Raw genomic sequence first — 13,643 nt, 5'->3', positions numbered from 1 at the left:
TTGATGGTGCTGTTTAAAGAACAAAACTTTTACATTTTTATTAAATCCAATTTATCCATTTTTTAATTTTTAAAAATATTTTCAACACTTCTGTACATTTAAAACTACTTTCAAATTTAAAAAAACTATGCATAAAACTTTATGTAAAAAGTTTAGAAAGCTATGCATTAAACTACCAACAGGAAATAGAAATGAAATTTTCATTTGCTATTCAACACAAATTTGTTTTCCTTTTTCTGATTAAACAAGTGATGCAAATTCTCTGAGGAAATTTTGGAAGTTAACATCTTAAGTAAAGTCTCCACCCAGAGATAACCATCATTGTAATTCAGATTTATAGTCTTAAAGGAATAAATAAACATTTATAAAAATTTAGGGTCATTTGTTCTATGAGGGCACAGCCAGGTAAACCAAGTGGCCACGGATGACCAACAGGAACTTGTGTTGCACGGAAACAAGGAGCCATTGGGGGCGGGGAGGCGCTTACCCAGGCTTTGCAAGTGAGTGATGGCTCTGCTTTGGGGGAAGGAAAGAGGGATTTGCAGCCGGGGCGCCGGGGGTGAAGGAATGCGACCGGGCAGGGGTGGAACCGCTGGCAGGAAGCCAGGCGGACGGTACTGGTTCTGAGGGGCTGGTGACAGTGGGTGCATGTGATCCTCGTAGAACACAGGGCATCCTCGCAGCGTGTCAGGCAAGGACGCGTCAGATAAGACTCACATTTGAGAGGCAGTTCATGAAGTTGTGCAGAGAGGAAGGAGAATGGACGCCAGCGGCTTGTCTGGGGGCCATGGGAATTCTGTGATGCATTTTATGTTCCGAGTGCGCACACGCAGTGTCCACGTGTCCTGCTTGGCCAGAGACAGGCTCGGATGACACCTCTGTCCTCATACTGCACCTCGGCTGTCTCAAAGGTGTCTCCGTTTGGAGGGTAAATATCTATACGCGCACAACAAAATCTCCACAGTCCTTACAAAGTGAGACGCACTGATACTTTGTATTCTATTGTATTGTTTTTCTGCTGATTGCAACCCATTAAACTTACTTTGTGGCACCCGAATTGTTCCTCACCCAGTTTCAAGCGCTCGGTCCTGGGTGCCTGCAGGTCTCGGGAAAGGGAAAGGATGTGCGCGGTGTGAGGCCGCGTCCAAACCGCCGCGCAGGCCTGGGAGCGCACATCGCAGCCCGCTGCGCCCGCGGCCGTGCAGTGTCCCGCGGAGAGTGCGGTGAACACCTCCACCCGCACCGGAAAGGGCGGCAAGACTTACGGACACGTTCCAAGCGGGGCCAAGAGCCACTCCGCGGCAGGCGGGAGGGCGCCCGGAAGCCGGACGGGGCCGCGCGCCAGGGCTGCGCGCTCGCGGCTGACCTAGAGCGCCCCCTCCCGGCGGCCTCCGGACCCCGCGCCACTCGCTCCGCGCGCGCCTCCGGACGCGGCCCACAGTGCCCCGCGGCGCGCACGCGCAGGCGGCCGTTCCCCTAGCGGCGCTGCGCGGCGGCGGAGCCGGCAGCGGGCAGCCTGTGGCCGCCCTGGACCGGCAGCAGCCTGGTCCCCAGCAGCGGGGCAAGGATGGCTCTGAAGCGGATCAAGAAGGTAAGGAGCCCTTTGGTCCTCGGGCTCCTTGCGAGTCCCCAGCGTCCCGAGTGGACGCGGTCGGAGGGGCACCGAGCGCGGCGACACCTGCCCGGAGGGAGACGAACCGCCGCCGGAACGGCGCGCGCAGGCCGGGCCGGTAGCGCCGTTGGTGCGAGCGCCCCGGACGCCTGGATGGCGGTTGGACCCGCTCAGGGCACGTACAGTACCAACCAGTAGCGCACAAATCAGCGGACGACAAATCCACGTTTCCTTCCCGCTCCTCTCTTTCTCCATCAATAAATTTAATTTTAAAGTTTGAGGGTGGGGCACGGCGCGTGGGGCTGAACCGGACGAGGCCGGCCCGCACCTGCTGCCCCCGCGCCACCGCCAGCGCCTGTTAGGGACGCGGGAGCGTGCGGACTTGTTTTTCTGAAATCACATTGTTCTTCCTTTAAATCCCGGTGAGCAGTTGACGCTCCTCGATGCTGTTGGACTCCCTCCATCAAGACTCGCGGTCTTGCGCTGGCTGGTTTGCTCAGTGGATAGAGCCTCGGCCTGCGGACTAGGGTCCCGGGTTCGATTCCGGCCAAGGGCACATGCTCGCCCCAGTAGGGGGCCTGCAGGAGGCAGCCAATCAATGATTCTCTCTCATCATTGATGTTTCCATCTCTCTCCCTCTCCCTTCCTGAAATCAACATATTAAAGGAAAAAAAAGACAAGACTCGCGGTCTTTCAAGAAACATTAGGTCCCAGTAACGTTTCCCACGCCCCGAGAGAAGGGCGGCGTTCTGGGGGAACGGGGAGCCGGGCCTGCGCTCGGCCCTTCTGGTCTCTCCAGGGTTGTCCTGACAGCCCTCCTCTCTCCGTGGCCGTGGTGGTGGGGCTGCTGAGCGTAGGCGTGGGCAGGAGGACCTGTTCGGGAGGTTTCAGTGGCCCCACTGCATCTCCAAGGTGCCTTCCGTCCTGTACTGTGGCCTTAGTTCTTGCCCACGTTCGTTTCTGCTTTGCCACTTGCTGTAAGCTTACCGAGGGCAGCTCATGTGGGCACTGTAGGAAGCTGCGAGGTGTTTACAACCAATGCTCTGGGATGAAATGTGGCCGGATGTGGAGTGCTTGCTGGCCGCTGTGGTGTCAGCACTCCTGCGTGGCCAGTATCTGAGGGGAGGAGGAGTAGGCACAGGTGGCGTGAGAGCCAGAGTGGGGAGTGGGGGGAACTAGAATGGTCAGCATGCCCCAGACAGCGGGGGTCAGGCGGGTCTTGGTGCCTGGGCTCGTTTTCAGGCTTGTTCAGGTAGGAGGAGTGTCGCCAGCTGGGTATGAGCTTTGTACATGTTCTCCAGACCCGGGGAGTGCCCCTGCCACCTGCTGGACCTTGGTCTGTGCCTTCTTCCTGGGCTTTAGAGCCTCCCTGGAACTCCGAGGTTGGCCCAGATCTGGGACCTGGGAGGATGGAGAAGATGAAGACACATGCAAGGACATGCAAACTCACTTTTGGAGCCACTGTCCAAAAGCGTGGGCTTTGATGCTCGTGCTGTGCCAGGAAAACCAGGGGATTGTGAGTCTAGCTGTAGTGACTCCCGTTCCTCTGCAGGTACACAGGCGGCTGCATCAGTGATCGTGGCCTTACTCTCACACCCCATGGTGGGTCAGGTGGGAGGGGAGCAAAATGGAAGTGCAGGAGCCCTGTCCTTCCTCTGGGCTGAAGGCTTCCATGCGTTAACTCTGGAGCTCAGAGCTAAAACCCTGTCTTCACCTGCGTGTGAGCGAGGGTAGGCTTGAGGGTGAGGCACACTCACACAGAACTCCTTGCCCTGCCCTCTCAGCTCGGTGATCTTGGGTAGGCAGCTTAACCTCTTCACATTTCAGTTTCCCAACTTACAAAATGGAAATGCTGACACACATTTGACAGGTGTCTTCACAACCACAAGCAGACCTTCCGGTCTCTTGTTTCCATTGCCAGGCCAATTGCTCCTGAGGCCTGGAAGCCCTCCCCCGGGAGGATGCACGTCTGGCCAAGGGGTGTGGGTGCAGAGCAGCCTCCGGCACACAGCTCTGAGCCGCTCCTTGTGTTCTAGGAATTGAGTGACCTGCAGAGGGATCCTCCTGCCCAGTGGTCCGCAAGACCTGTGGGAGACGACTGTGAGTATTCTCTTCCAGGCTCCAGGTCACAGGGGCCTTGCCATCAAGACCCCGAAATTTACTAGCCCAGCTGTTTCCTAAGAAAACTCGTTGTTTTCCCTCATTAGCTCGTGAGCTGCTTTTTCATTAGACGCATTGAGTTCATAACCTGGCTGATGAGGATGGTGCCTGACGTCACCACCCCTCCTCCGGGGCACCTGCAAGCACATTGGCTTCTGGAAAGTGCCTCTGACCAACGAAAACGTGGGTGGTTGGTGTGAAGTGGGCATGAAAGCGGTGGTGCTGCTGCACGTGGGGCACCTGGCCTCTGCCAAGGGCGGGGTGGGCAGGAGGGCCTGTGCTTTCCCCCACTCTGGTTCTCCCCGGGGAGCAGCAGGCAGCCCTCGGCTCCTACAGCTGACCGGCTGAGGCCGAGCTGCCCAGCTCATGGGCCCCCAAGTACATGTTCTGCTCCCACCTCACCTCCACTCTCATCATGACTATGAGATGGTGTCAAAGAGGGGGTGTCCTGCACAGACACCAAAGAACTGAAAACAGGGACTCCGCCAGAACTCGAAGGCCCAAGTGCCCAGCGACAGGTGAAGGGGTAAGTAGAGTGTGGTGTCCACACAGCAGCGTGTGGTTAGCCACAGAGAGGAAAGGAGTTTTGACTTGTGCTGTAAGACGGATGAGCCCTGAGAGCATGCACGGTCACAGGCCTTACACAAAAGGGCTAACGTGTGATCCCGGTTGGGGAAATACCTAGAGTAGGCAAGTGCCTGGGACCAAAAGTGGAGGGAGCTCATGCAAGTGGAGAGAGGCAGAAACGGTGCAGGAATTCTGTTTGGAATCATGACAGATGTGTCAGAATGGGCAATGGTGGTGGCTGGGCAACACTGATACACTTAATACCGCTGAACTTCTCACTTAAAGTGGCTAAGATGACATTTTACGTGTTTTGTTTTGTTTTTATTGTGTGAAAATGCACATCACGTTTACCATCTTAACCACCTTTAAGTACACCGTTGAGTAGTGTCAAATACATCCACACCGCCAGGCAGCCACCGTCACTACCCATCCTGGTAACTCTGTCTTGTCACCAATGTGTTACACATGTTACTGCAATAAAGAAGAAAGCGTAACCTCACCAAGCTGGCAGGAGAGAGGCGGTGGGTCACATGCACGTGCTCTGGGCTGCAGCACTGAGAGTGGATGTGCGAAGGCGCCTGTGACAGTCTGGTGAACAGGGCGGCTGTGGTGCCGCTGTTTCCTGGTCCTGCTTGGCACCTGCCCCGTGCACTCTCTCCAAGCATCCAGGTCTCCGTAGCATAGTTTCCCATGTTACCTGTCACAACAATGCACACGAGGGAGGCTGGTAAGATGGAGCTGGTCCTTACTCAGCCCAGCTCCCTGGTGGCACGCTCACTTTCACGGCAGACCCGTGCGGGAGGCAGCGTCGTTGCTGGAGGGCGTCCTAGTCCCCCTCCCTGCTCAGCACCTCCCGGCTGAGGCGTATACAACCTTGGACACACCTAAGCTTTTGGGCTATTCCATGCCTCCCTGTGGGCAAGCAGCCCCTTTCCAGCAGTCCCTGCAGTTTCCTTTCTCTTCCTCTATTTTGGGGCCTTCTCACCCGGCCCCAAGCCCTGTGCAGCCCCCTCAGCCCTCAAAGGTCCCAGAAGAAACCACTTTCACTCTCTACTTCTCCCCATGGGCTCCCAGTCCCTCGTGTTACTTATCAAAAACATTTAATAAGGAATTCCATTCTACAGTATTAGGAAAGGTATATCCACCTGCCAACCACAGCTAGTAATTAGCACGAGTTGGCATGAAACCAGTCAAAAGCAAAAGAAGCGACACTTTGGTCGGCTCAGGCAGCCTTGTTAGAGGTGAAGTGTGCTCTTTGTACCAGTTCCTTGAAGTGTTGAAAAGGTCCTGGGTGGCCGTGACTCCTTTGGCTCCTATAGGGTCTGGAAAACCTCCCTTCAGTCCCTGCACCTGCCCCTCCGTGTGCCTTGATGATTTCCTGTTCTGCTTTCAAGGGAGGGGGGAGGGGCGGGCGGGGTATTTGAACAGGTGGCAGGAACCCAGCACGTCTGAAACTTTGGGTTAATTCCCACCACCCTGGAGCCATAAGACAGAATTCCCTAGAGCAGTGGTTCTCAACCTCGGCTGCACATGAGAATCACCTGGAAATCTTTGTAAAATCCTGATTTCTGGGCCTCATCCTCCGGAAATTCTGTTTCTTTGTTACTCATGTTGTGGCCTCACCCCATAACAAAGAAACAGAATTTCCGGAGGATGAGGCCCAGAAATCAGGATTTTACAAAGATTCCCAGGTGATTCTCATGTGCAGCCGAGGTTGAGAACCACTGCCATAGAGAGTGACACATCCCTCTAGTGGTCTCAGTAGCCCACTTGGTGGTCGGGATGTTCCACAAAGATGAGTCACTGCCCTGGGAGCCTGGAGGTGAGTCATTGCCACCCCCCGCCCCCCCACCCGCCCCCAGGCCAGCCTTGCTGAGTGCTCTGGAGCTTCTCTGGGACTGAGATGCAGAGAGAGCACCAGGCATGATGTCACCGAATCCCCAGAGCGTGGGCAATGCCAAGGGCGATGTGGGAGAGACACCATGGAGGGTGGCCCCATAGAGGTTCCAGAGCCAAGGGCATGGCTCCTGAGAAACCCTTGGCAGAGGGCTTCAGAATGACCCAGGGAAGGAGGGAGCGGAAGCGATTTATAAAAAGGAAGATGGAAAATGGCTGAAGCCTTAATTCTGTGCAAAGAGGAGAGGGAACCGTTGGTGTAAAGAATTTATTTCTGTCGAAGATCTGCCTTTGTCCGCAGCCTCGGGAGGTAATCTCTGCGATTTCCTGCCTGTTGGACAGTCCCTGCCTACCTGAGGCTTTGACCCACCGACAGTGTGACTCAGGGTGGGGCTGGCCACATCGAAAGACGGGCCGCGTGGGGCTGTGGGTCCTGGCAGAGGGACTGGACCCTCAGATCAGCCATGTGGGAGTCCATTTATCAGTCTTGGTCACTGATGAGCCTCCCTGGTGATAACCACTAACTGTGAGCCAGATCTCCTGGGAGTCTGGGGGACCCTGGGTGGAGTAGACATTTGGTGGGGGGGTCTCTGACATCCTCCTGTTTGTCTTGCAGGGTTCTGCTGGCAGGCCACCATCACCGGCCCGGTAGGTAGTTGCCGCTGAGCGCCACCCCTGCGCTTCCTCCCTTGCCGCATGCTTCTGTGCGCACTAACTGCTTGTCTCATCTTCCAGAATGACAGTCCTTACCAAGGAGGCATTTTCTTCCTGAACATCCACTTTCCCACAGATTATCCATTCAAACCCCCAAAGGTGAGGACGGCTCAGAGTGTGATGAAGGGGCCCTTCTAGTCAGTGGTGCAGCAAGCTGCACCATCACAGCCCAAACTTGAAACCCTGGAGCCATCGGGGACGGTGCTCTGCCTGATTGTAGCTGCTTCTGGCCCTTCTTTGCCGTCCCTCTCACTCTCGGCCAGGAGCCCTCAGCCCTGCCCCAGGGGCATTGGACACTGTCCTGGGATGTTTGGGCTGTAAAAACAGGACAGGCGGGAAAGAGGGATTGCTACTGGTTTCTGGAGGGGGAGCCCAGGAATGTTGCTCATAACCTATGGCAGCGGTTCTCAACCTGTGGGTCGCAGTCCCTTTGGCGGTCGAACGACCCTTTCACAGGGGTCGCCTAAATACATCCTGCATATCAGATATTTACATTATGATTCATAACAGTAGCAACATTACAGTTATGAAGTAGCAATGAAAATAATTTTATGGTTTGGGGTCGCCACAACATGAACTGTATTAAAGGGTCACGGCATTAGGAAGGTTGAGAACCACTGCCCTATGGGCTCAGGACCTGAGTGTCAGTGGGCCTGGCAGTCACCTCCCTGCACACACACCATCCCAGCCATGGGGCCTCACAGGGAGGACAGCACCACCAACCGGAGGGAGAAGGCGGGAGGGGCCTGCTCCACACCCTGGCCCAGCAGGGCTGCCCATTACTCACCAGGTGCCAAAGGCCTAGGGCAGAGCCCAACCCAGAGGAGCCCTGCCTCTTACGGAACAGTCCTGTCTGGTGGCCAGCGCCAAGAAGCACAGAGTGGCAGGGTGGGTGGCAGCAGGCTCATTTTGAGCAGGTCAGGGGCCCCAGGTTGGGGAGGAGGCCAGAGGAGCCCAAGGAGTTGTGCAGTGGGGTGGAGGCCACAGCAGTGGGCACATGGGGCTGGGGAGAAGAATTGCATTTTGAGTGCTCACGGTGGAGCCAAGAGGACAGGCACAGGTCAGGGGCGGTCACAGCAATGTATGTGGGTCCACATTTTAGATTATTTTTCTGACTGTACAACTGGTAGATTGATTATTTTAAAATTAGAACCTTGGCGCCATAGCCGGTTTGGCTCAGTGGATAGAGCATCAGTTCGAAGACTGAAGGGTTCCAGGCTTGATTTTGGTCAAGGGCACATACCTTGGTTGCAGGCTCGATCCCCAGCCCTGGTCAGGGCGTGTGCGGGAGGCAACCAGTCGATCTTTCTCACATCAATGTCTGTCTGTCTGTCTCTCTCCCTCTCCCTCTTCTCCCTCCCCTCCCTCTCTAAAAATCAATAAAAACATATCTTCTGGTGAGGGTGAAAAGAACCGGTGCCTAAGCCCATTACTTAGGACACTTCCAGGGTGGCTGCCGCCCTTGTCCCTCCTCAGAGCCCACTCACTGCTTTGAGGGAAGTGGGTCAGGCCCCATGTTCAGAATGAATGGGTCAGGGGACTTCCCTCAGCTGTCCCACCCGAGTCCTGTCAGGGTTCAGGGTAGGGGCCCAGCTCATCTAGGCCTGTGGAGCCAGCAGCGGCCTCTTCCGCCTCCCTCGGTCCCTTTTCCAGAGACGCTGTCTAGAGCGCCCCCGTTGCCTGTCTCACTTGAGATCTCTTGTCTCTTCAGGTGGCTTTCACGACCAAAATTTACCACCCCAACATCCACAGCAACGGCAGCATCTGTCTCGACGTCCTGCAGTCCCACTGGTCTCCATCACTGACAGTGTCTGAAGGTAGCCTCACAGTAGCCCTTCTGCCCCCGCATCCCTGGGTGGAGACTGAGGCTCAGAGACAGCAGACAGCTTCCCACAGCTCCTGGGGGAGGAATTGGGAGACGCTGTTCCCACCCCAACCGAGTCCACAGGGTTCGGTTGCCTACATGGGGTTATAGAGACCAGTCTAAAGGGGGCTTCAGAAATGCAGCTATTCCTTCTGAACCTGAATGTAAACGATGTGTCTTGTCAGTGGGTGGGTGGGATGGTAAAAAAAATCAGCCAGAGAGAAACAGGGTCCCAGAGCCCAAGAAATGAGCAGAGGGGAGTGTGAGGCAGAGCAGGCAGCAGAGCCTGACAGGCAGCTGCGGGGAGGGGGTGGGAGCACGGGCAGCTGGCGGGCCAGGTTTTCAAAGGCTGCACAGTGAACACAGAGGGAACGCTGCCCCCCTCCCCCCCATTCCAGAGTGTTCCGAGTTCCATATCCTGATGAGGAAATAGGCCCCTGGGAATACACACCAAAGGTGTGTGGCAGCTGCAGCCTCCCTGGAGCAGCTGTGTCTGGGACAGCTCGGTTCAGCTGATAGATGAGCAAAGCAAATCCTTTCATGACTTTCGGGGTGTCAAGCAGAATAATTCAGACAGAAGAGAGCTTGAGTTGGGGGGCTCACCAGATCCAGGCGACCAGGCAGCCTCAAGGCTGACCCAGCTCTTCTTCTCTTCCCAGTGCTCTTATCCATCTGCTCCCTGCTCTGCGAGCCCAACCCTGACGACCCTCTGGTGCCAGAGATAGCTCACACCTACAAGGCCAACCGAGAGAAGTACGCGTCCTCTTCGGGCTCCTTGGAGCCCTAGTGGTACCCACCCTGATCTGGTGCCTCCTGGCGGACCAGGTTCCCTCAGACATCTTCCTGCCCTGCCCAGGCCGTGCGAGGGTGCAGGGGTGACACTCTCATGAACATCCCCTTTGGCTCTGAGAAAAGGGAGGAGATAAAAGCAGTTCACCCTCCTTGGTAGTTCATCAGCTGTTGCCACAAAACCCTAAACTCTTGTTGCCCAGCCTGTCCTTAAGGTCAGCAGAGTCATGGTCAGCCAAGAATGGGCTCAGAAGAATCTGACAAGAAAATGCTGGATTACATTCTAAACTTGATAGCATAGGACAGAGTGTCTTCTCAGATAGGCCAGGGTAAGGCGGAGGCCTCCTGATTGAGGCTCAGCAGTCAGCAGTGTGTCGCTGCGTTACTGACACACCCTCATGGCCAGCCCTATTTCATTTTATTTTTTTGTAGATTCCACATATAACTGAGATTATATGGTATTTGTCTTTCTCTGACTTATTCGCTTAGTATAATACCCCCCAGGTCCACCCATGTTGTCACAAATGGCAAGATTTCATTATTTTTTATGGATGAGTAATATTTCCTTATATACGTACCACACCTTCTTTATCCAGTCATCTCTTGATGGATACTTAGGTTGCTTCCATATCTTGCTATTATAACTAATGCTGCCATGAACATAGGGATGCATATCTCCTTTTGAATTGGTATTTTAAATACTAATACCCAGAAGTGGAATTGCTGGATCGTATGGCAGCTCTACGTTTATAGCTTTGAGGAACCTCCCTGCTCTTCCATAGTGTCTGCGCCAATCTGCAGTCCCACCAACAATGCGTGAGGGTTCCCTTTTCTCCACATCCTCGCCAACGCTTGGTTTTTGTTGATTTTTATTGGTAGCCATTCTGACAGATGTGAGACAAAATTTTATTGTGGTTTTAATTTGCATTTCCCTGGTGATTAGTGATATTGAGCACCTTTTCATGTCTATTGGCCATCTGTATGTCCTCTCTGGAGAGATGTCTATTCAAGAACTCTGCCCGTTTTTTATTTAGATTGTTTAGTGTTGGTGTTAAGTTGTATGAGTTCCTTATTTGAATGTAGCATTAGCAAATATCTTCTCTCATTCAGTAGGTTGCCTTTTTGTTTTGTTGATGGTTTCCTTCACTGATGTAGTCCCATTTGTTTTCTTCTCGGAGTTTTATAGTTTTGGTATAACATTTAAGTCTTTATTTTGATTTTATTTTTGTATATTGTGTAAGAAAGTGGTCTAGTTTCATTTTTTTGCATATCTGTCCATTTTTGCCAAAATCACTTCTTGAAGAGTCAGTTTTTGCCCCATTGTATATCCTTGCCTCCTCAACTCTGTTTAAACACTGATGACCAGACCCAGAGTCGTAGAACTCCACCCATTAGGCCAGCACAATCACATGCACTGTGGTCTGGGGGTGTCTTTGATGGGGAAGCAGATAGAGGAAAGGACTGGGCCTTCACCTCCCCATGGGAAAACCTCTGGCATTGACAGTCTGCTGAGAAAGGGCCTTCCTGGTGGGGCCCTGGCATCAGGAGCCTGGCCTGTGTGAGCAGTGCATGATGTGGTGGTAGGAGGGTGGGGAATTGCTGGCTCTTAAAGAACATCTCCAGAGAGTCTCTTAGTTTATCAGTTCTCTTGTCTGAAGAGATTAGAATGGAATGTGATTTCTCCAACTTAGATTAATCTTGAAAGCTTTATAGAGATCATTATTTCCCTCATTGAGTTTTCCAGAATGGCAAAGACATTTTTAATTGACTACATTACGAACTGTATTTATTTAACACTTAGGAGATACTTTAGCTATACCAAAAGTGGTTTTTTTCATTGCCCTCTAACTACAAATCTGTCTTACAGTCCCATGGCACGCGATCTCATTACACTAAAGAGAATAAACGCACATGCCGCATGCTTACATAGCCCTCTATGGGCACCAGGCCTGCTGCATGGCAGGCATGACTCCCTCTCTGGTGGCCAGGCTCCAAGGCCTGCATCCTGGAGTCTCACTGGGCAGCCCCTTTCCTGACCCTCCTCGTCGGTGCTGTGAGACAGGAGAGAGGAAGAGAGATGGTCGATGCCTTACCACATCTCCCACAAGAGGCAGTTATGGAGCATCAGGACTCCCCACGGGCGGGGTTCACAGGCACTATGACATATCCTCGTGCCAGGCCCCTTTGTTCCACTCACTCCTAGTCCTCGATGTTTGCCAGCAGCAGCATCCCTGTATTAGTTCTGTTCTCTCCTCGACATTGAATGAAGTGACCATTTTGAATAAGCACATCAGCCCTTCTGCTTTTTTCTTCCAGGTACAACAAACTGGCGCGAGAGTGGACACAGAAATATGCTATGTGAGTGCCTTGGAGGTTGCACAGGGGACACTGCTCAAGAGAAGCGGAGCCCCTGGCTGAGCCTCCCATAGGGTGTCATCTCTTCCACGAGTGAATGATGGTCCCACCCTCTCCAGCCGCGTGGCTTTGACACCATCCCATCCTGATGCCAAAGCAGTAGTCACCGTTAGATCTGCAGCCTCCTCGCTACGCTGGAATCAGTCCCTCCACCCGACTCACTGCTGGACTCGGGGACAGTTTGCTGTCACCTCCCCTACCCTGCCTCACTCATGGTGGCATCACTGGCTGTGGCACCACACAGCCTGGCCCTCACCTTCTGGGACTAAGTGCCAACCTGGGCGTCCAGGGCAGAGCTGGCAGGCTTTCCTCACATCCTGTCTGCCATAAACCATATCCCAGGAGGCTCCAGGGAATTGGGAACTGTCCCTCACACCAAGAAGCAGCAAACAGTGTCGGGATAGAAAGCATGGAACACCCAGGAGATGACTGTCTTTTCAGAAGCAAGACCTGGAGAGAGTGGGGTTTTGCCTTTCTGTGGGAAGAGGTTTTTCACCACCTCCCTCCCTCCCTCCACGGAGCCTACACTAAGTCCAGTGTGTGCCACCCACAGACCAGAGCACAGGGACAGGGAGAGACTTTTAAATGTAAATAAAATGTAATTCACGCGTACCCCTAAATGATAACTGACATTCGAGTCTACTTTTTTTTTTCCAGGCAAAACATAAAACATGGAAACTTGTAACAGGTTCTTTGGGACCTTGAATCAGAACAGCCTGTTGAGTGCTGGCCGCCTCATGGTTTTCTGGGGCGACACATTTTAAGGGTTGTCCTTAGAGCTCAGACCTTTGAGGTTAGATAAGCTAGAAGGGCAGGCGGAGTGTTCTAACTAAACCTCCTGAGGGGAAATCTGAAGGGTTTCAAACCTCTAAAGTCAAATCTGACCTGGTCTTTCCTAAGTGGTCCCCTCCAGGACAGCCATGGAAGTAACTTGGGTGAATAGGAGCAGGGGATGAAGCATGAAATTCTGCCCCCAAATGACCAGGCGGGGCCTGTGCAGGCTGGGATTGAGGAAAGGTGACCACAGGAGGTGAGCCTGCTCCAGGAGTCCTCAGTTGTCACACAGCTTTACCGCCAAGGTGCCTTGGGCAGCGGTCTGAGCCATGTGCATTTCTTTTAGGGGGGTCCCCATTCAGCACCCTGATACCATAGGCTACTTTGGGGGTACTATGGGCCTGTTCCCCGCCTGTCACCATGGTGAGGTTGCCTTTTTCATTTTTGTCTCTTTGCCACCCCTTTGGTCTTTGCTTAAACAAAGTGTTAAATCTTCATAGACAGGAAAATGACATCATGACCCCTGGGAAGGCTATCAGACAGTGGTCACAGTGCACCTTGGGCAAGCGTCACAAAGCACAGGAAGGTGGGGCCGGTTCACGTTTCAGACAAGTCAGAGGATCAGAGGGGAAATCCCAGCTCAACCTGGTGTTGAGACTGGTTCACTTTCGAGTGTAATAGGACTCCCAGAAGCTGATGAATTTCCTGAATTCTGTCAAAATTCCCCTCCCCTGCTGTCTCTGTTGGAGACAGGGTGGTGAAAGTGAAATCAGCCCTTTGGGATCCCAGTGCAAACTGCTGTTCACCCTCTGCCAGCCTGAGTTGTGCTGTACCTGCCAGACCCAGCGTAAT

The 13,643-nt window shown here is 53.5% G+C and overlaps 2 protein-coding genes across 3 annotated transcripts in view; one reads left to right on the top strand and one right to left on the bottom strand.

Annotated features, from left to right (window-relative positions):
• Nucleotides 1-1,224, bottom strand: part of URGCP (upregulator of cell proliferation) — a 28,978-nt gene extending 27,754 nt beyond the window's left edge. Inside the window, exon 1 of the mRNA XM_070424917.1 lies at nt 1,043-1,224. The gene's annotated coding sequence lies outside the window, so the exon portion shown is untranslated. The remainder of the gene's footprint in view (nt 1-1,042) is intronic.
• Nucleotides 1,225-1,477: 253 nt separating this feature from the next.
• UBE2D4 (ubiquitin conjugating enzyme E2 D4) lies at nt 1,478-12,637 on the top strand. Of its 2 annotated transcripts, none has more exons than XM_070424911.1 (7): nt 1,478-1,591; nt 3,649-3,712; nt 6,852-6,883; nt 6,971-7,048; nt 8,661-8,766; nt 9,473-9,566; nt 11,919-12,637. In XM_070424911.1, the coding sequence occupies exons 1-7, from the start codon at nt 1,568-1,570 to the stop codon at nt 11,962-11,964; spliced, it is 444 nt and encodes a 147-aa protein (XP_070281012.1). In that variant the 5' UTR covers nt 1,478-1,567; the 3' UTR covers nt 11,965-12,637. The 2 variants fall into 2 exon arrangements, with proteins under 2 accessions (XP_070281012.1, XP_070281013.1); XM_070424912.1 differs by lacking the exon at nt 1,478-1,591 and adding an exon at nt 3,820-3,955.
• Nucleotides 12,638-13,643: the final 1,006 nt, after the last annotated feature.

This window comes from Myotis yumanensis, unplaced genomic scaffold, assembly GCF_028538775.1.
Source record: "Myotis yumanensis isolate MYYU_CA2020_CCGP unplaced genomic scaffold, mMyoYum1.0.hap1 SCAF_9, whole genome shotgun sequence".
Taxonomy (NCBI): Eukaryota; Metazoa; Chordata; class Mammalia; order Chiroptera; family Vespertilionidae; genus Myotis; species Myotis yumanensis.
This window is presented reverse-complemented; position numbering and strand designations above follow the sequence as displayed.